The sequence below is a fragment of the Phaethon aethereus genome (assembly GCF_964289735.1).
Source record: "Phaethon aethereus genome assembly, chromosome: 3".
Lineage (NCBI taxonomy): Eukaryota > Metazoa > Chordata > Aves > Phaethontiformes > Phaethontidae > Phaethon > Phaethon aethereus.
The window spans coordinates 40991702-41013606 of NC_138576.1; the positions used below are offsets into that span (position 1 = coordinate 40991702).

Consider the following 21905-nt stretch of genomic DNA (forward strand, 5'->3'; position numbering starts at 1 on the left):
CATTGCACAGGTGTTTTCAGTTCTTTTGCTGGCAATTTATTAGACTAATTGGGCATCACTAGCACAGTGATTATCCAAAATTAGAAGCATTGTTTTATTTATTTAGAATTTGCAAGTGTGAGAGTGGCAATACTTGAGCTGCGAGCTGCTATTATTTTTTAGTCCCTTTTTGATGTTTTCAGATTCATTACTATTTACGGTACCATAACAGACTGCTGTAGAAGACCTGTTTGCGAAGTGCTTCAGCTTTCTGTTGAAACTGTAATTGAAGTTCCTCATCAGTGCCATTTCCAACAAGCATCAAAAGACTTCCAGCATCTTTTAACACCCATCCTTGTCCACAGAGCAACCGAGCAACTCAGACATGTATGAGAAATTGTCCTAAACCATCTCAGATGGTTTAGTGCTGTAACTCCAGGAAAGATTGAACAAATTGAGCATGGACTTTCGGAAAAGTCTGACAGCACAGGGCTGCCTGGTTCTTGATGGTTTGTTTGCAGGCAGTGGTGGGAAGGGCCCTGCCTACAAGATGAAGGTGCTCTCTGTGCCAACTGGTTTGCAGCCCGTCACTAAGTTGTGGCCCATGGGTGTGTGGAGCTGGGAAGGGTAATGTCAAGACCTCTTCAATTTTGTTGAGGAGACACCCTGCTAAACTATGGTGAGGCACGATCAGTGTTTGCCTGCTTATTAGCAACTTTGAGGTCGCAAAAATGCACAGACCCTTCCTCTTTCTCCTTAATGAAGCGTGACCCTCTTCCCATCACCTAGGCTTTTGTTCAAAGGCAGTGGGCATGACACAAAAGATGTTAGCATCAGCACATCAGTCACGTTGACTCCAGGCAGGAAAGCGATGGTATCTGATTTTTCACCTGCACTTGGGTGCTTTAATGCTGCTCTGTACCTCAGCCCAGCCCCCAGCGCTCCCTCTGCAAGTGCTGACGTGCTGATGCTGTAAACTGCTGCATTCAGATCACAGGGCTGTCATCCGTGAATGATCCAATTCTGGCAAGACGACACAAAATTACAGCTCTGCCAGTCTAATTCTTACTACTCATTGTTAAAGCGAACAGCATAGAAATAGTGCACACCTGAATACAGAAGAGGCAAACCTTGCTGTGTTCAAAAAACAAAAAGAGATGATTGTATTTGAAAAATACGTATTAAAACGAGCCATTGAGAGAGGAAAGACACAAGGGGGAAAGCATGGTTCAGGCAGCACTGGGGAATGAAGTAGGGGTCCCTGCAACTGAAAACCAAGAGCCCCCACAGGCTGAACTGCAGAAGGGTGTGAAGAGCATCTGTTCTTAGAGAACACAGAGGCATCTCAACCGTTTACACCAACAGACGGTCACATCCTTTCCTCATTTTGAAATAGATACCAGAAATTTAAGTCAGAAGAAATGGGACACCAAAGACTTTCATGGCATGTAACTGAAGTTCAGACAAATAGTTTGACCTGCAATACTTCATGTGCCATACCTCTATCTGTGACTTTCCCACGAGCTGTTGCACACTGATGTACAATTGGTTTGAGACTGAACTGGAACAGGAGATTTTGAGCAACCAATTTGCAGAGCAGGATCCAAACTTCATTGGGGCTCAGCCAAGGTGATTTTTATTAATATAAGTAAGGAAAGTTTAAAAAGGTTCCTTTTCATTAAAACCAAAATCAACAGCTATCACTAGATATTTGTGTGTAAATATCTCTCTCTCTCTCTCTCTATCTCATTAAAGCATGCTCTGAAGAGCAGCTCTCGTCCCCATAAAAGACAATGCTCAGTGACACAGTATATTTGGGTTTGATTTCTTCCCCATTTGTCTCCTATTGATAAATGAATGTGAGTTCAAGGAAGGAAAAGCGTGACACTCATTCCAGAATACATTTCCCAGTCATCCTTGCAGTGCTAGTGATTTAGATTTGTAACCTAAAGCTGGTAGCGTTAGGACATAATTAGATCTGAAAGATTTAAAAAGTAAAAGATTGAATTAGGAAGACTGAAGAGATCAGGAACAAAATGTCTGTTCTGGAGACAGGGTCTGGACTGTTTTCTTTGCCAAGTGCATCTTCAATTTTATATCAATTACAAACTGTAATAAAGTACCTGAAATACAGATAAAAGGTCAGCTCTAATGATAAATAAGACATCCTTTATCTCATAAGCCCCGTTCTCATTATATGACACAAATGATTAAAGGAAACAAATCACCCTCAAAAGGAAGCTATTCATAATGAGCCTGGGTTAATCACAACAGGTATTACCTCATTAACATTCTGTATTTAATACAACAGCAAGTGGGCTTGAACTAATTTAAAAAAACATATTCTTATGAGACCTGGTTTTCCCTAGTGCTCCCTATACTTCCACCATAGCCATCTCAGGTTCATGTTGTTGTTGCCTCCTCCATCTCCCAACGCTATCTGCACTGCGGGATCCTGGAGCCCCAGCCCCCAACAAGTTTCCCCCCAGCCCACACCACCACTGCTGCCCTTCCCTCTCTTGTAGATCTGCCATGCTGTTTTCAGCTTCTTTCCAGCTCCTGCTTTCACTGCAATACAATGTTTTTCCTTACCCCCTACTTCTGATCCGTGTCTTTTGACCTGAAAATCGAGGAGCAGGCAGCACATACTTTAAATGACGTGGAGTGATGTGAATGGTGATTTCCTGACCTATACTTCTGCTTGTAGGTTAGACAGCTGCTGCAAGACAGAAAACGGGATGGCTGAAGTCATCCTGCCTCTGTGAAGGAGCTGATACAAAACTTACATCAATTTAATTCCTCTGAGACCTGTAACGCAATGGATCAAGGATAAAAAATTACTAAAGGCCACTGGGAGGGGTTGGCTGACAGGATAACAGCAAAAGCATCATCTCCTTATGAAATGCTTCCACTTGTTGCCCCTTATCCTCTATCCCTGCTACAACCCCCAAGCTCCTTAGATGTCTCCGGTGGCCATACAGCACATGAGCTTTCCTTCCAAGGGATTAGTGATGTTGGCCTTACAGAAGCTGGCTGTGTCCTTGACAGAAGACATCTTTTCAGGCCTCTGAGTATGTCTTATAGGATGAAGAGCCCTCTGTGGAAGCCAGAAAAGGTGTCGCGATAGTTTACGTACTGATGAGATGAGACATGAACCAAGACCACTCCAGTCCCATCACCACACAAGAAGAACCTTCACCTGCTGCCGCTCCAGGCTGAGATCAGGTGAAAGCACCCTTGAAACTAAATTGCAGTTGAAGGCAGGGATCTTCTTTTTGATCTGTGTTCACACAAAACCTGTCAGACGGCCATGATTCATCTTTGGGCTTCCTGTGAACTACAGTTACGTATAAACAATAATAACCTGATTTGGTTCTTCCCTCCAGTCTGCCCTGTACAACAGCAAAGTAATGCAAGAAATGTAATAATCAATCCTCCAATTCCTGTAGCAATATATAAGCCAATGTGTGAAATCAGCCATTTTACACAAAATCGAGGCTAGAAGAGTGACTAGAGATGAACAACAGCAATGGCATTTTGTCTGCTGCATCAGTGCTACCCATCGTTCCAGTGTGACGCTTATCCTTTCACTGCCAGTACTCGTGCTTGTACGCACACAGATCAATCTATGAGGTACAGGTACAGGTACAGGTAAAGGTGGGTAGTAAGTGACGGAGCCTCCTTCTTCCCCAAACTTTTACCAGCCTACCAATTTAGACACAGGATTTTTCAAGCAATTCTGTGAATAACAATGTGGACACTCTCATAAACCAAATGAGATGTATGGCCAGCCCACTTGCACAGTGGAGTGTCCTTATTTAATTATACTACTACTTCCCTGTTGTATTTCAGGTATTTATAAAATGCCTCTCTGCATGTTGCACATAATGTGCAACATTTTAGCTGTGCTGTGGAAATTATGGGTTGTGGGCTCATTTGCATCTTAAAAGAAAAAGAAATGCTAAAATAAGGCTGAAGCTCATCTTGTGCTCAAAATAACTTTTCTTTAAAACCCCCTTTCTGGTCCATGCATCCACATATTTTGCCTGAGCTGGTGAGCCTTTTCCACTATACAATGCTGTTTGCTTCAGATATACTCCCTTTTTTAAGAGGGATTTGGTTTCAGCTTGTATAGGAAGCTTGTAGAGGCACCTGCCCGGGTTAGTTGCTGTGTGGGCCACCAGCTCCTTGATGTACAGTGGTCAGGATCACTATATGCTGCCCCTTCCCATCATATAACTCAAATGAGGTATTTGAAAGTAGGTGTAAAGAGTAAGAGCAGCTATCCAAAAGCATAAGCAAACTCCATTGAAATCCCAGTGCAAACAGCAGTAGTAAAGTGAGCAACCTCTCCCCAACCCACCTCCAGAAGTCACCAAGTAAATAATGAAAATTAAATCCAAGCCGAAGCCCATCTCTCCTAAAGCTAGCAAACCTCCTCACGCTCTCCCTTCACCCCAGATCTGGAGAAAAGGATGAGCTGGTGTCATTGCAGACAGCAGATGTGCCTGGGTCAGGGCAGGGGATGAATTCCCCAGGGGGGTCTTTGGGCCCCCCTGTGTCCTTCTAGCAGTTCCCTATCAGATTCTGCCCTCAGATGATCTGCCTCCAGCTCCCACTGGAAAACGACAGAAAGATTTATGGGCAGGTAGCCAAGGGCAGAATTTGGCTGTGATAATGAAAAAGCTCCCAATTAGTGTCAGATAAAGATGACAGACTCGATCTGTCTTTGAGAAAGCCGAAGCCTTTCATGTGCCATGCTGTTTTCATGTTGCGCTCTCAGGTGCCTTCCACTCGCCTTCACTTACATCAGCTATGATAAAATGAAATAGCTGAGGCAAAGCAATTACACTGAAAAGTGCTTGTTCTGGCTTGGTCCTCTTCTATTATGTTAGTGAGGGCTGGACCTTCTCCTGGCATAGATGAATGTGGTCTGCCTGTATCTCTCCTTCCCAGGAAATAAAAGTGAAATATGAAACATATTCAATGAAATAAGATCACAAAGCTTGCCTTGTCTGCTTTTGTACCTGTGAAGCCTAGGATATTTAAAATTTTTATGACCCGGTTGGCTTTCACAGCTCTTTCAGTTCTGTTTATGGTCAGGACTTGTCATACCCATAGGAAATGCCACGTTCTCCAGAAGGTGTATGGGGGAAGATGGTATCGAGCCCCTCTTTGATGTTACCTTAGAGCTACACAGAACCCTGCCAGAACACTGAGGGAGTTGAACCTGCCTCTCTACTCAGCACTGGTGAGGCCAAACCTGGTGTACCGTGTCCACTCCTGGGCTCCCCAGTACACAAGAGACATGGACAAGGACATGGCAAAGGAAGTTGTGTGTCCTTAGGAGAGTTTTTCACAAGTCCCACACATTAGCATCTTCCTTCATGGCTCACCTCTGTTGTCCCGCCATATTCACTCGCTGCTGGTCCCAAACAACCCCTTCCTCACTTGGCTGCTCTGCCCTTTTCAGCAAATATCCTTGTACTATCCTTTTCACTGCTGGTTAAAATCCCAGCCCAGGAAAGCATTAGTTACCTGGTCCTCATAAGTCATGAGTGATCCTACCAAAGTCAGTGGCAGTTTTCCTGCTGGTTGTGTGGAAGTTTGGGTTCAGCCCAAATGATTTCCCCATGATCACAGTTTTCCACACCAGTTTGCAGAGTTATTTTGTGATCTTTTTGGTACCTTTGATCCCCTTTCAGGAGTTTAGATCTGAAGGCTTCCCTTGTGAGGATCTTCAATGGGGCAGAAAAGCCACCTAAACCAGGGGACAGATTTCCACTGACTGTGGTTGGCCTTGGCCCCAATCACTGCAAAACAAACCTCTCCATTTCTGAGGTAGGTTTTTCCTGCTCTCCCTTCCCAGGGGTGTGCTGTGTTTTACAGCTATATTTCTCAGAGAGATCTACATGGTAATGTTCACCTGCTCTTTGTTTAAACAAAATGCAGCATGGTCTGACAGTAGTTGCTCACTTATTTCAATCTATTCCAATACTTAATCCACATTTATGTCTCGTCTATAAGGCTTGTTCCCTTTGCTTTGTAAAAGAACATTTTTCTCCACTGAATTATTTAGCTTTGTGAGATTTTCCAAGCGACTTGGCACAGACATTTTTCAAATCTCTTGGGTTATAAGTGTCTGCATCGCATTTGTTCTGTCTCTTCTTTCTTCCCATTATGTGCGGGCTATCAGGCACAGACCTTGCAAATATCACATTCTCTCAGCCTCCCTTGAAATTTCATCACATTTCTTTAAAGCAGCATTAATGCTCATGTGTTGGAAACAATTTGTCTTATTGTTGAAGTCCATAGGCACAATTTAGGTTTTACATCCATGATTTCCAGATTTTGCTCCATGTGGCCCTGAAAAGTCAAGCAGTTTGCTGGTAGCGGGGGCCATGCTGGGCTGTTGATCCTACAGATCAGTTATTTTTCACACAAGTCTTTATTTGCAAAAAGCATCCACAAAGTATTTTTTATTCCCTTTTTGGACATCTGTTTGATATTTTCTGCCTCTGGCATGCATAAAAACCTTTGCTTCTGTGTTTGGTGGTGCTCCCCTAAATTCACTCTGCTGCTGGAAATGGGGGTGACCGGTCCCCCACCCCCTTATTCTCCTGTTGGGTTTGGTTCCTGAGCGGGTAAAGTTCTTTTTTAACAGCAATCGCTCTGCTCTGTGAGCACGGCTCTTCAGGCGGCTGTGGTGTGGAGGAGGCGAGCTGTGGCTGGGCGCAGGAGCGAGCCGCGGCTGTGCCGCGAGCACCGTCCTCGCCTACCCCTTCCAGCCTCCCATGCTGGTGGCCAAAGCACGTGTCCTCCTGGATGGAGGGGACTTAAATCTGCCTCAGGCAAATATCCTAGTGATGGGGAAGTCCTCAAAATTACTCCATTCACAGCATTTCTCTTAAATGAAGTAAAGCAAAAAAAGGAGTAATCACTCTCGACACATTTAAATTCCTGTCAAAATAGGCTCCAAATTCTCTAAATTCATGTCAAAATATGTTCTAGTTACTGACTTACGTGAGCACACGAGCTGAAAGAAAAAAACAAAACACAGCACAACAAACCTCCCCGGGGAGGGGAAGCCAGGTGTGCCAGAAACCTGCAGGGAGCGGGGTATTACCCGTCCGGGAACGCCTGCCTCTTCCCCCGACTGATGCCGTGCTGCCGGGCAGGGGGAGCGTGGTCCTCCCAGCGGCGAGAAATGGGGCGGTGGGATGGGGCGACATCCCCTTTCTGCCCTCCAGAGCTGCCCGTGCCCTGGCATGGTGCCTTGCCGGGCTGACCATGGGGCTCTCGGCCGCTCCACGGTCCTCGGTCCCCAGCTGGGCACCCCGATCCTTCCCCACTCTCCCTGCCGGCACAGATACCGGAGCATGCCGTACTCGCCTGAGATCCTTCCTCTTTTTTTTTTTTTTTTTACAGTAAACTGTCTGAACTTAATCGGTTCATCTTCTGCCCATCACAGTTCACTCTTTGATGATGCTAATCAAGTGGTGGGAGGATTCGTTATGGCTGTCAGCGGTACTTTGATATTCATTCAGCAGGAGAAAGTGCGGTACAATCTAATTTTGGTTTTGTATGGAATAGACCGGAGGCCGTCTTACTGGTAGGATGCGCCCTGATAACAGTAAGACAACAGCACGATGTAATCATGGACTCATAACACTTCGTTATTGCCAGGACCCTAAGTAATGAGGATTTGCCTGTAACAGAGAGTGTGCAAATAGGATTTCTAGTTAGCAGTGGGAACTGTGTTTTTTGATTGACCTTGTATACAAGCTTTTTTTTTGTTTTTTCTTTTCACATGGGCTGAAATACAGACATGCCAGCGGCAAATTAAAAAAAAAAAACTTATAGAAACTAATTAGGATTATATTTAATGTGAAAAATATCATTGTGGTTGTATTATTTGTATCCTGTGCCAGAGAAATCTGGTGCTCCCCACTGCCAGTGACTCCTGATTCCTTGTCCTGACAGGGGTGGTCTGCTTACAGGTAGTACACTAATTTAAGTCAAATCATTTACACTGATCCTAAATTGGATAAAGTAGGACAACTCTACTTCATTAGAATAATAGTGGTCTGATTTGCAGCTTCTCCTGCAAATTAAGCAAACATAAACCGGAATAAAACCAGTTTAAAAGCACCCACAGGCAAGTTCTATCTTGGCATTTAAAGCAGATAAAATCAGAGTTTCCATTAAACAGCCCTGAATTCATATTGTGTCCGGTTCAAGAGGGTAACAAATGCAATGAAGCGGTCCCACTAACGGAGAAGAAGGAGTGGAGGAGGAGGCTGAGAAGCGTGGCAAGGCATTCTCACAGCTGGGTAGTCACTGCCTGTCTGGCTGCTCTCAGCAGCGGGTCGCACGGTGGGCCATGGACTGCTGAAGGTGGGCACCCCCTTGCCCTAGTAGCCTCAGAGGTGAGAAGGGTAGCCCCAGGGGTGATGCCTGAGGTTGCAGACACCCTTTAGGGGAAGAGGCTACTTCCCCATCTCTGGGGAAGAGATTGGTGATGAAGTCAGGTATGGTCCTTGGTGCTGCCTTTTAATTTACTAAGCTTGTAAAGTGCGTGTCTTGCTGAACGTGGTTGCTATGAATGCCCGGAGGCCATTCATCTCCTTCCTCCATTTTTCAAAACTCTGTTTCCAGCCAGCACTGTGCCTCCAACTGCACATCCCTTCAGTTTTTTCTGATGGTTCACTTTCCTTAGGTTGACCTTGGGTTTTTTCCTGCCTTTCCTGCCTAATTCTAAACTCTGTCTAGCTGCAATAGCTCGCACACACGTGCACACATGCACAAAGCCCTTCAGATGACACAGCCCCTTTTGCACATGCACTGAGTCCTCCACAAAATGTTCTCTAACATGCTCAAGGGGCAGCTCCTGCTTGGCCTCAGGGGCTCTTCCCACGCCAGCTCCCTTGCTCAGCTCAGAAGAGCAGAATTTCTTTATCCGCCAATTCTGGATGAAGAGCAGCTGTTGAAATCACCAGTTCCTTCCAAAATAATTTACTAAAGATGAAACAGAAAAAAGCAGGAACAGAAAGTGCAGCATTTTGTGATGAAATTTTGAGTGAGGGAGAAAAAATCCTTGCAAACTCCAGTCTGCCCAGTCTCTCCTACTTGGGAAAGTACCAGCAGGACGCCTTGGACAAGATGGATTTTCCCTGCTTCTGTCTGGAGTTATTTGTCTTCTCTTCATGGTTCTGGTGGTAATGATGGACCGAGGAGCAGGGGCTGGAGGTACTGCAGAGTGCCTGGTGTCTCAGCCCGCCGCCCCCCAGGAGCCTGGGCAGGGTTTGAACTCTGCCGTTGACTCTTGACATGAAGCGTGATGTTGTGACCTGGCAGGTTAGGCGGTGCTTCTGCTGCCTGTTTTCAGCATGATGCAAATAGAATCATGAGATATGCGGAAAATTGCCCAAAACTGCACCAACCCGTTCGAATAGATGTGAAATGTCTCCGCACTGTAACAAGGAAACAGCCTCTTCAAGTGTCGCAAAATAAGGGACATAATACACATGAAAAATCACCGCTGCCCTGATAAATCTGGAAGGCAATGTCTCTTAAGGCTAGGGGAATATAAACAAGTTAATATTCTGAGCTACAGCACATTGCTCTTTGCAAGCAAAGAGCGCTGGTGCCTTCAGAGTTGGAGGGGTGCTGGTGCCCGTGCCCCGCAGCAGCAGCGGGGTTCTCTGCTCAGCCCACGTCCCTGCCCGGGGCTAGTGGCAAGCCTTGAACCCAGTCTTTTTGGTTCCAGTAGGACTTTCCCCGTGGTCTCAATGAAGCATGTAACCTTCCCGAATCAGGACTTAGATCTTTAAAAAAGATTATAAGAAACCCTAAGCATACGGCTTATATGCTGCCCTCAGGAAGGCAACAAACGCAGTATTTCTTATCAATTAAAATATATTTTTGACACTACGCATACAATTCTCTCGAGAGGTCTGTTGCTGGAGCTGTGGTGTTGCTCTTGCATTTACAGCTCTGCACTACCGCACACAGTAATTATCTTTGCCAAGAGCATCGCTTCTTAATGTCCCCATAAAACACACTTAGCAGCGGGAAGGTCAGACATGCCTGTTAACTTATAAAAGGAGGGAAGCTGCATGAGACAGTGAATGAAGACTGTGGGGACTGAAGCTCACATAATGTCCAGCCCTCACACTGGGCAGAAATATTCAGCGGGAAATGTCTTCCACTGGAAAATGCTAATTTGACAGCATTAAATGGGCTCTGGGAACGGGCTCCCAGCCTTCTGCTTGCCTGGTTCCTCCCGTCCTGTCCCGATCCCCCAGATCCCATCTTGAAGGGTGTGAGCGGGCATAGCTGAATGCACATAGTTATCTGTTGTTAATGACAGCTTGATTCCATTAATAATAACAGCTTAATTAGTACAATTTATTCTAGTGAATACTGGATATTATTTGTTTCTTTTCCAACTCTGTTTTCTATCAGGAAAATGGGAATTTTCACCATAATTTCATTGCTGTGTGTTCCCTTCCAGCCGCTGTATGCAGCAGGCAGGATGAGGCCTTTAAAAGAAGTATAAAAATATAAATTAATAGGAAACTGTGCATTAATTTTAATTATTACCAAAGAATTAAGAAAAGGCATCTTGCCTCTCTTCAGCAGCATTTAAGCAATAAAGATAAATACTGTAATAATTATTTTCCTTGTACTATTGCCAAAGGCAATAATTAAGATGGTTTAAATGTCACTGGAGACACTATGAGAAATCATCTGGGAGAGGGAAGGCACAGCTGTGTCAGACAACACCTCCTTTGGCAGGGAAGGGAGGGAATTCAGTGTCTCTCGCAGACTCCCATGTTGTTTAAATTAGTTGGATGAATTTTAATAAATAATAACTTTCTGAAGGTGGCCATGAGTGGAATTGGTACCTGTTGCTTGCTGAGTCTTGCTGTGATGAAGGATATTTTGGCTTCTTGAAGAGCAGATAGACCAGCTGGGAAGAGACGGCTTTGCTGATCAAACTTTGAGGCATGAGGAGATTTAGTATCATGGTAATTAATCCTGTTTATATTTACGCCAATTATCAGGAGGATAATTACAGCCCTGCTACAGGATCAGCACAGCTCCCTTCAAAGACCAGCACATCCTTCATTTGGGGGGTGGTTTTTTTCTGTTCTTCGGGACCTGCCCTGGTTTTTGGTTGCCTTTTTCCTGCAGTGTCAGACTGCCCAAGGGCTTCTCCTCTGTTTGAGACCATTAGCATCTTTGTAAATAATTTTGGTCAAGTTGCAAGAGAACAAAATCACTTAAAAAATTTGAAACTCCAAACCTGTATTTAAAAAAAAAAAAAAGGATATGCATATATTCTCGGGAATGTGAAATTAAGAAGAGGGAAGACAATATATGAACACCACGGAGTTTTCCTTCCTGTAGTACTGTGCAATTCTAACAAATCCAGATGCATCCCCAGGGTATGATTTGCAAACAATTAACGATTAACTGGGGAACCAGACAAAGTTCCTTACTTTTCAAACTACAGCAAGAAAAGACCCTTGTGCTCTGGCACTGCAAAAAGCAGGTGGTGTTGTCACTGTGTGTTATATTCAGAAAAATAATGTATTCTCCCTCACCTGTAGTCCCATGAAAAAAGTCTTAGCATTAAATTTAGAGAGCAAATGAACTCCTCGTGGCCAATATAGTATAGGCAGGCACAGGCTGACGGGGGGGTCTGCAGTGCTCTTCGTAATGCACTTTTGGTAATACTGTAAGTACCGTAAGCTGGATGGGTTCAGAGACAGAAGAAAAGGTAGACTTGATGCAGATGTGAACCAACCCTTATAAGTATTTGCAATGTATGTATTCATCAGCAGGTGTCACTACACTATCGGTTGCGAGCGTCACACCGTCACTGTGAAATTACTTCATTTTGAGCCTGTACCTAAGATTGTTTGCTGTGCACTCCAGAGGTGTTTATTGAATAGGAAACACCCCTGGATGGATCTTCTTTTCTTTTTCTTTTAACTGACTTACCAAAGAAGTTACCTTTCTACTTGGTACTCCTTGCCCTTGAAAGGTCTCCTTGGCTTTTAATGATATGTTTGAGTCTTCTTGCAAGGGTTTGGTTCTTCCAGACAAAAACATTGGTAGATAGTACATGATTCAAAACCCCAAAGCCTGTGTTAATTAATTCTCCTTGTTGTCTGATGTTGGCTTGCTGTGTACTAGATATTACAATATTAACAGTGTGAGCACAGTGGAAAGCAAGGCAGTGAGTGAAAAGATGCATCTGATGTCTCACTGTGTGCTCTCTATTAACTGAGAGCTCCAAAACATTCCCTGTTGTTATGGCAAAAGTCTTAGGGAGGAGAATGAGTTACAGGCTGTCATGTAGAAACGTTGTCCAAAAGATGCTTTGAAGACTGATTCCTACCGTGGCATTAAATGACCCTGGAGGTTAACGTGTGCATTAACACGGAGTTACCTCTTCCCTAAGTGGGAGCCAGCTGAAGATGTGGCTCTTGTGGATGGTGGATGTATTTAAATTTTCTGAATAGCCAAGCTGATTCACAGATGGACCGTTAGCATAAAGTGCTCTCTGTGCTAGGCTGTGCTTAATTTTGGAAAAAGGACTGTGCTTTCAAAGGCCAGTGAGTCAGAGTGAAAGACCTTGAGGGGACAAACTCCTCAAGTAACCGGGTGGGAAGCTGGAAGCAAAGGGATAGAGATCAAAATTAAGAACAAAGGGAACAACTTATGGCTAACTGGGCTCTTTTGTTTGAGTATCTCATTTGGTAGATTGAAGGAAAAATTGCCTTATACATGGTTTTGACTATTTGTATTCAACTTTATATTCACTAAATATAGAAATTACACTAGAAAATAACCCAGCATCATTGGCATAGGTTTGATTTCTGATGCGAAAAAGAAGTAAGATAAAGGTCCCATACCTGCTGCTTTTTGGAAAGAGGCAACAATTTTTTAAAACACCTACACTTCAGTTGAATAAAGCACAACTTGCAGATTGCCATCTGTCAGCATTAGCGTTATTTAGCCGTTCTTCTCCCCATTCATTCAAATTTCACTCTTAGGGACTGGCACTTCCAAAACTTCTTTCTATCCTAATTCTTTGACAAATATTGACTCCTTTGGATCCACACTCTTTACAACGCTGATTTTTTGTGGGGGATGAGTCTTGACACACAGGTTCCAATAAGTTTGTAGATTATGACTTTGTTGTGCACACCTTGAACAGGTGCAGACAGCCACTGACAAAATGCAATTTTAAAAATAATAATAGCAACAACAAAGGGAACAACAATAATGACATTTAATCATGCTGCAGTAACATGTAGGAGTCTTATATGAGTCTCCTTGAATCAGGCTATATGTATTCAAGGAAACATTTCTAAAAATGTTGTATGGAAGCATCTTTAAAAGCTTGCACTAAGCATTTCATTATATGCTAGCATCTTTCTGTGCCATTACCAGTACCTTGCATATAGGTTTGTAAGGTTTTAATTTAACACTGGGGGAAATTTACTTTGTTGTGGTATCATTAAATTTAGAGTCTTGGTACAGGATAACACAAGCCTTTTATTTGTAAATGTTTCCAGTACAGGGGGTCACGCTTGCCTTGATATTTGAGGACAGTTCCCAACAATTTGTTTTAAGGATAGGAATTATGAGAAATTTTAATAAAGAATTCACTCCTGAATAATTTTCTTTTATACTTTATTTCCTAGAAGCTGACTATTTTCACTTATAAAAGAGAACTTGAATGCTGTGGAAAGTGAATGCCTGTCAACATAAGAATGGGAAAACATTGACTAGTTTATTCCTTCCTTTCCAATGCGACTTGTGGCCTTACTTTGTATTGACCACTGCTGACAGAGTTTTAGCTCCCTGCCCTCTTATTGGCACTCGTCTCTTTACTCAGAGAGCAAATTTACTCATGTCTGTTTCGAGTAATGGAGCTGGGCTAAGACCACTGAACATTTAAATGCTGGATGTTAAAAAGGACTCAGTTGGGAATGCTTCTGCTCTTAACACAGTAAAGGCTGAAATGTCAATACCTTGTTACCCATCCACAAAACATCCCTGTCTTTACAGCTTGCTCCTGGTCTATTTCTAAAGGTTGCTCATAGGGAGTTTAGTGCTTTTTCAAACTTTTCTTTGCATCTTTTCAGTAAAAGACAGCCTTTTGCATCACTTCTGAACACAGAATTTTTTCTTCCCTTATTTATCTTTGTTCCACTTTTATAATACATTTTGCATTTACATTATCTGCAGCACTTTGGTAACACCACACTAAACCCATTTGCTTCAGGAAGAACTGCCTGCTGAGCTCTTAAAAGATGCAACGGTGCAGATTATAATTGCTGGTAAAGTTTTTCCATTCTTAAAAATCCCTTGATATTTGCAATGTTACGTTCTTTAAGGTTTTGTAAAGAGCTAACTGTCTGCTCGCCTGATATACTTGCAAGGATCCGCGTTTTCCTGCTAGCGCTTTCATGCCCAAGTCTCGTCAGGAGGATCAGATGCTGAAGTACTGGAAATTTCAAGAGCATCCAAAGCACACCTGCTGCTTCTCAAACGCTTTGGTTTCTACCGCTGAGAGTGAAAATCCCAAAGAAGCGCTCTACTTTCTCCCTTTTTCTGTAGCCTCCTTCTCAAGGTCAAGAGCCTGAACGCAATTTTGGAGTTTGATTTTAAAGTAAAGTGTGTATTTCACTCAGCTCCAAGATCTCAACACAATCATGTTTGCTTGTTCGGGTTTTTTTAAGCCTCATCAGCAGTGGCCATTTTCTAAATTTCAAACCTATTCTATCCTGCCTGCCATCGCTCGTGGGCTGAAATGGTCACCTCACTCCTCTTGGGTGGGGTGTATATAGAAGGTCAGACTATGAAACCTCCAGAAATTCCTGCCTCTGAAGGAACGGAATTCAGTGACATGTCAGAGGGACATCAGGCTGCACAGGCTGGCTGTGATCCAGTCTTTGCATCTGGACCCACACAGGCTTGAGGATCCCCTCGTATGGGGGTGTTTGCAGGAGTAGGATCTTTCTAATAAACTTGCTAAATTTTTATTTTTTTGTGCATATGTCCATACACAGTTATATACAACAGCTACAAATACGCATGCGATCACAGACACCACACTGGAGTTGCTCTCTGCTTGGTCGTTTGCAGCGGGAACCAAGACGTCTCAGGAATGAGAGCTGAAGGGGGCCAGGGGAAAAAATGATGCAGCTTCTTTTGCAAAATTTAAAATATTTCTGGAGGCGGTGAAAAATACAGGCTATCAGGCTTGCGTCATCCTTTATTAGGTAGAGGAGGGGACTGAGGAGATTGCTTGCCGGAATAGATGAGTGAGGAGCTGGCAGCAGCACATCTTAAAGCAGAGGCTGTTAATGTCATCGAGCTGTGGGAGACGAAGGGAAAGCTTCCCAGACGCAGTGAAAATGACCCAAACAAATACAGATGATGGTCTTAGCAAGTGTGTGTGGAATGGGTTGAAGGAGAGTTTAGATGCCGGAGGTATTAACACAGCTGTTTAGCACGTCTATCATGGTATTTATTCACAAATGTGTTGCTGTTGAGAGTTGGGGTTCATCTCATCTAATACTTTACTTAAATGCATATATCTGGGCTAAACTTGTCCCTAAGCCTCTTTCTAGAGTCAATGGATGAGAGACCACTTAACCTGTCTTGACCCACAGCTATAAGGTCAGTTGCACTCATGTTTATGTGCAACTGTGTCTATTTATCCCTGTTAGATACCAAAGGAGCTACTGCAGTCACTTAGTGACCTGAGACAGCTGGAGTTAGGTAGACTAAACCCCATCCTTAGAACAGAAGTAAAAATGCAGGCTGATCCATGGGGAATCTCAGCTTTGGCTACAGCTAGGATATTAAACTATTGATATTAACCTAAGCTTCATCAGCTGTTAATTTTAGTCTGTCACCTATTTTTCTCCTTCATATTTTAATTTCCAAGAACTGCCATGAAGCATGAATCAACTCAAAGCACATGAAGAGTGAAGAAAAAGTGGAAGAAATATCTAGAATAATTCCTCCTGCATAAAGTTGTTCAATGGATTGAGGAAGGACAAACAGTTCCTGTAAAAAGGACAAGAAAGCTTTTGGAATATTATAGCAGTGTCATATTAAGTCACATGCTTAGAAAGTATGCAGCTCTCTTCCATTTTCATACCACTAGTTCATTACCCTGTTTTTAACGTGTCCCACATGTCCCAAAGCCAAGCAATATGGGAGTCTCTACCAATTTTCTGCTATGAACACCTGAACAAGGTTAAAGTGAGTTCTTTCCCTTTGTGCTTTGAGATCTTTCAGTACGAGGCCTTCAACTATTCACCGAAGCTCTCAAATCCATCTTTAGGCAGTGATGCTGATTCCTTCAAACCTGCTATGAATGCAGCCCCACCACGACAGAAGGATGTTGGTGCTTTTGCGTGTGCACTGTGCGCTTCACATCTGATTCTTCTGTATCTTGGAGCTGTCAAAGCTGACAGTGAAAGCTGATAGTATGCCACTCATTGAGATTCATGATCAAACAAATAAAGAAATCTCAGTCCACTCTCATAGCCCAAAACACTGAGGTTTTCTCTCTATACCTCCATCTTTTCACAGAATATCTCACTATTTTATTCCATTTCTCATCTCATCACTTCTCAGGGTATCCTAGAGCTTAGGCATTAAGTTGTTTTTTCAAAGGCATTTTAAATGCCTCCCAGACCATTAATTGTAGTGACCTGAGCCTTGCAGAATAATTTCAGAACCAGTAACTCTCCTAAATTCCTCGTCTCAGAGAATAGGAGTGACACTTCAGTGGAGAGAAAGTGAGGTTTCTAGGTGGTGCCAGTGTAAAATTATTATCAAAGAGCATCCTAATCCATTGTTTCCCCAATGGAAATATTATCCACCTGCCTTGTTCTGGCTGGTCAGTCTCACTTTATCACTTGTAAACCAAATGGTGTTTCATTCAGATGGCAGATCACTGCTGACACCAAACTGTGTTGGAATTTAAGAAATAGATCCAGAGCTTTCTATTTAATCTCTAAATTCTGTGGCTATGCTGAAGGTTTCTTACATGACATGGTTTGTAGAGGATTTTGCATCACCTTAATAGTCTTCTTCTGGTATACATCAAACATTTTACCACCTTTTAAGAAATCCAGTTCTCTGGGACCTAACAGAACTGGGTACGTCTGATGAAAACTACTCCCAGAATTTCTTTGGGGGTGGATCTTTAATCACTGCTCCTGTAAGGTAAGCTTTGAGGGTATTTTTCTATGCTCATAGAATATCCCTCTCCCAAACCTGTTAACTTTGCTGGAGTTATGCTTCATGTTTTGTGATCGTTTTCCCCTGCAGATGTCAGGCCGGGTGCGCATAGACCATAGACCACCGTGCAGCGTCCATGGCAAGTGAACGGCACTTCTGTAGTAGGTGGCATCCCATGTTCGAAGTTGCCTAAGGACAGCTGGCTTGTTTAGACTTTCCCAGGGCAGCACTATTAAATTTTAAGCAGCCTCAGGCTGCCTGGACTTGGCAGACCTTCAGGTTCACAGTTAATATTGGACACAGTCTTAGCCTTCATCGTTTCTTTTTACAGCTGGTGTCTCTGTAACCTGCAATGAGCTATTATCTTCTCTCATATTGGTATATTTGAAGGCAACTTTCTTTTACTGTATTTTTATATTTGCATATCTGCAATTACATGGCATATATTTGCAGTGCAAAAGACATTAAATAAGTAGATGTCATGATTCATAACACACTGCTAGTCTATCATCATACTTTTCTCTCAGAAGTTAATTGGGAATGAGGCAAATATTAGTTTTACACTCTTCCAAAAAACTGATGCAGTGTAACTCAATAAATTTTGTACAATGCATCGGCAGGTTGGAAACTACAAAATATTTACTTTCAATTGGACCCTGTTATTGCAGTATTGGGCAAAATGGAAAAATGTACAGATGAAACTATCATGCTTTCTTGTTTATAATAGACAAGGTTATTGCCTCACAGATCTCTGCTGACTAAAATGTCAAAGCTGTCACGGTATTTCCAGGGAAATTGTCATGTGAAGATTAAAAGACCCATAAAGAAAAAAGACAGAGGGAAAACCAGCAAAAGCTGAAAGGAGAAAAAGCAGAAGGAAATGGGGGAGGGAAATGAAGAGATTAAAGGAAATACATATGGAGTTTCATCTCGGGCATAACTTCTTATAAGGAAGAAATTTTTCCCAATGAGGGTGGTGAAACACTGGCACAGGTTGCCCAGAGAGGTGGTAGATGCCCCATCCCTGGAAACGTTCAAGGTCAGCAGGCTGGATGGGGCTCTGAGCAACCTGATCTAGTTGAAGATGTCCCTGCTGTTTGCAGAGGGGTTGGACTAGATGACCTTTAAAGCTCTCTTCCAACCCAAACTATTCTATGATTCTATGATGCACACCAAAAGGCCCCCAGGGATTGCCTGCAGGGATTTCACAGCCCTCAGCGCATCCAAGAAGGCGCTGCTGCGGCCATCTGGAGCAGGGTGCCTCTGAGCCCCAGCCATGAGGGGCAAGGAGGAAGAGGAATCGTTCCTCCTGCTGAGCAAAGGCTGCTGCTGGACTCTGCTGACAAGCCTCCTTGGCATAAATGGTTAAAATATGGCCTTGTGAGCTAGGAGCTGCACAAGAAATGGGAGACTGACAGTTCAGTAACAAATTCTTTTTGCGTGTTCATCGCAATGCCATGTTTCATCTTGCTCAGCAATGTGACATTTGCTCTAAGTAGAAAGCACTGCTACCTTCAGCTTCTTGTCATGGTAACTTGACTATGAAATTTCAATTTAAAGTAATAAGCTACTTTGTTTTAATTTACATTAATAGAATTATGCTAGATAAATTAGTAATAAAAATACAATATAATTATCAGCAAATGCAGACAAATCCCTTTCTAAATCAGTCCACATTTAAATTGCAGCAAAAGGTAAGGAGGACTTGGTGAAAGTTAATGTCAAGGACCCCCTGCAGAAGGGGTCTGATACTTTAGATGATCAATGTCAATTCATGTGGGTTTTAATGGACCTTCAATCTTTAGGTGTTTTTGAAAATCCAAGCTGCGGGTCCTCCTCTAAAGCAGGTGATCATATAAAAGAGCACATAACAGTCTGCCACTGTTTTATTTCAGCAGTTCAACTTCTCCCTCAAACCCTTTTAATTCTGACTGACTCTACTGAGCTGGTCTAGGAAAACTCAGCTTGAAGCAGAGAGTCCCTAACCAGTTGTAACACCACACTACAGATCTTCTTGTCATTTCCCTGTACGGTCTTGCACAGGAAGGTGACAAAAACTGCCTTTCTTTCTGGTAGCCTTGGGAAGATTTGAGCAGCCATCCAGTGTTGTAAGTGTTGTTATTATATCAGCAAGAAGGGAGCAGAGCTGCTTAAGAGCAGCTTTATTCATTCTAGCTACGGTCAATAAATAATATCTCCTTGTTGCTGGTAGTAGTACCGCTTGTCAAGGAGCATTACCGTGTAGTTTCACTTGCTATTTTTTTTCCAAAGCCAGTGATTAGAAAACAAAACAACTTGACAGATGTTCCTTAATCTTTTTCCTCTTGGGTGTTTCTGATTTTTGGGATGTGCATTTGGTGATCAAAATGCATCCTGATTCAAGGTCTTTCACTGTCCAGAATGTATCATAGAAAAACAGCATCGTGCTTTTCTTGGAAAAATATCACCTGCAGTATCAGTGAAGTGTATCAATGTTCATTAAAAGGAAGCAACTGAACTCAAATGCCCCAAATCAGAGGGCAATTAAAAAACTTCTGTAGTAAGTCTTCATACACAATCAATTTTGATGCAAAAATGAACCCTCTTAGAAAGTGCTGTTAGGCCTGCATCTGACGGGAATTCACACGCGCACATCAGCATAACTGTTGAGGCAGCAGTTTCATTTTCCCATGTTGCTCACAACATTACACTTCATTAACAATCATTCTTATCTGTCCTCCTGGTAGACAGTGGGAGGTAGAGCAGTGAAAATGTACATCCATAGGGAAATACAAGAAAACATAATTTCTCTAAAGATTTCTCAGCAAGTCCAAATCCAATTTAGCTTCCTGGGCTTGCTCCAGATGGGGTATGTGATTTGCAAATCTCTCAAGCAGGAGCCTATTTGTTTCTCTATCTGACTATTTTACTTGCAATTGCATTCCCAAACTTGGGGAAGGCTGTACCTTGTAAATGGGATCTATGTCTCAACTTCGGCACTCAACAGACTTGAGATTTTTTTTTTTTTTCCAGGTGCTTTAGTGCACTTTCATTACCTCCTTCGCACTGCTTTTTGGATCCTTGCCCGCAGTGCCATTGTACACACCTCTTCCTCACTCGGAGCTGCACACGCGATGCTCCACTGCATCTGAGAGCAAGTATTGCCTGCGAGACTTTACACAGTTTTTAGTTTCCCTAAATTGCCCTGCGATTTGATCTGGTAAACTCACTGCGAATACAAGACGCAGCTTTAGGGCTCAGCAGGGAGTTCTTCGCCTGCTGTGTTTTCCACTTAGCTGTGATCTGACAGCAAATGCAATGCTGTTGGTCTTTAAGGACTTTTACACTAACGTTTCAAAATTTTATAAGCCACAGAGATGATCTGGTTCCTCAAAGAGGGCAGAGGGTCTTTAGAAACCCCCTCTGAACTTTAGCCTTTCATACTTCTGCGGATGTGCGTGGCTCGATATTCACCTGTACTCCTGATGACGGAGAGGGATTACCGGGAGGTGACCTGGTTCTCCACAACAGGCCATGACACTTCAGCATTTCTAGTTGCTGGTGCTGATTAAAGGCAGAGTCAGTGCTCCCTGTAAAGAGCCTGAGGAGGGTGGGTTTGCCTGGCTTGCAGGAATAGCTCTCCTGGCACAGGGACAGGAGAAAGATGAGCTGATGTTACTGAGCAAGGTAGATCTCCACAGAGATGCTCCAGCTGAGGTGGCAGACGCTGGCACAGCCCCGGAGGGTAACTCTTGTAGGAAGGCTGGAACAGATGCCCCCAGAGGTGGCTTTGCTCTGTGTGTGTCCATGGGACAGCGGGTTTGCAGGGTTTGCTGCTTGGTGTGGATCGTAGGCTAGGGGATGGTGACATTTTGCAATGGGCAAGCTGAATCCATTTCTTAAAGACATTTTGAAACTCAGCTTAAGATGAAATAAGCGTTGATGTTTATGGATGGTTTGAAAAAGTTACCAGGCATGGTCCTTTGTAATAAAAAAATCACTCTTCAAGAAATTGCTGACACAGTTGCCTGCTGTAGGCGGGCAGAGCTATTCCTGCCCCAACGCTCTGCTGCCCAGAGATAGCACAACAGTGTTCCCAACTCTCCTTGTGTTATCTGAAAGCTTGAATGGCATGCAGCATTTCTCCTGAAGTCCCAGTTCACCCAATCTTATGATTATGTGGTCAAATTGTGGTCAGACAATTAACTCCTCCACCCTCAAGATGTGATTGTGAGAGGAGTTACATGACATGCAATGGAATTGCAGAGAACTGCTTAGTAATGTGTGAAGGCACGGAAGAAAGAGAAAAAGAATCAAACCTTATTTACTCGGAAATCTTTTTAAGGATTGCTTCCTGATTTTGGGGTTTGGATCATGGCTGGGAGCTGGCAATCTTCTCAGGAGTTCTTGGTGGGTTTTTCTACTCAGTCGCTGTTAGCTCTTATGCTTGGTTCAAGGAATGACCTGCCTGGAGTGTACAAGGATGCAAGTGACCTGCAAAGCCAGAAAGGAACCTTTTGGGCCATTTATTTATTCCTAGGACACTGACATATTTTTTCCTTCAGTTCCTGACATTCACATAATGCCCCTCTAAAATTTGGTGGAACTATTTGAACGATCCTATTGCGCTTTGAAGACCAGGAGGAATGAAGATGCGTGGG

General features: G+C 43.2%; 1 protein-coding gene across 1 annotated transcript in view; it reads left to right on the forward strand.

The window, feature by feature from the left end:
- LOC309404130 (E3 ubiquitin-protein ligase TRIM35-like) overlaps nt 1–21905 on the forward strand; it is a gene marked incomplete at its 5' end in the record, with an annotated part of 108760 nt that overhangs the window by 68134 nt on the left and 18721 nt on the right. Inside the window, 1 exon segment of the mRNA XM_081998513.1 lies at nt 5685–5820. Coding sequence (XP_081854639.1) covers nt 5685–5820 — 136 coding nt within the window.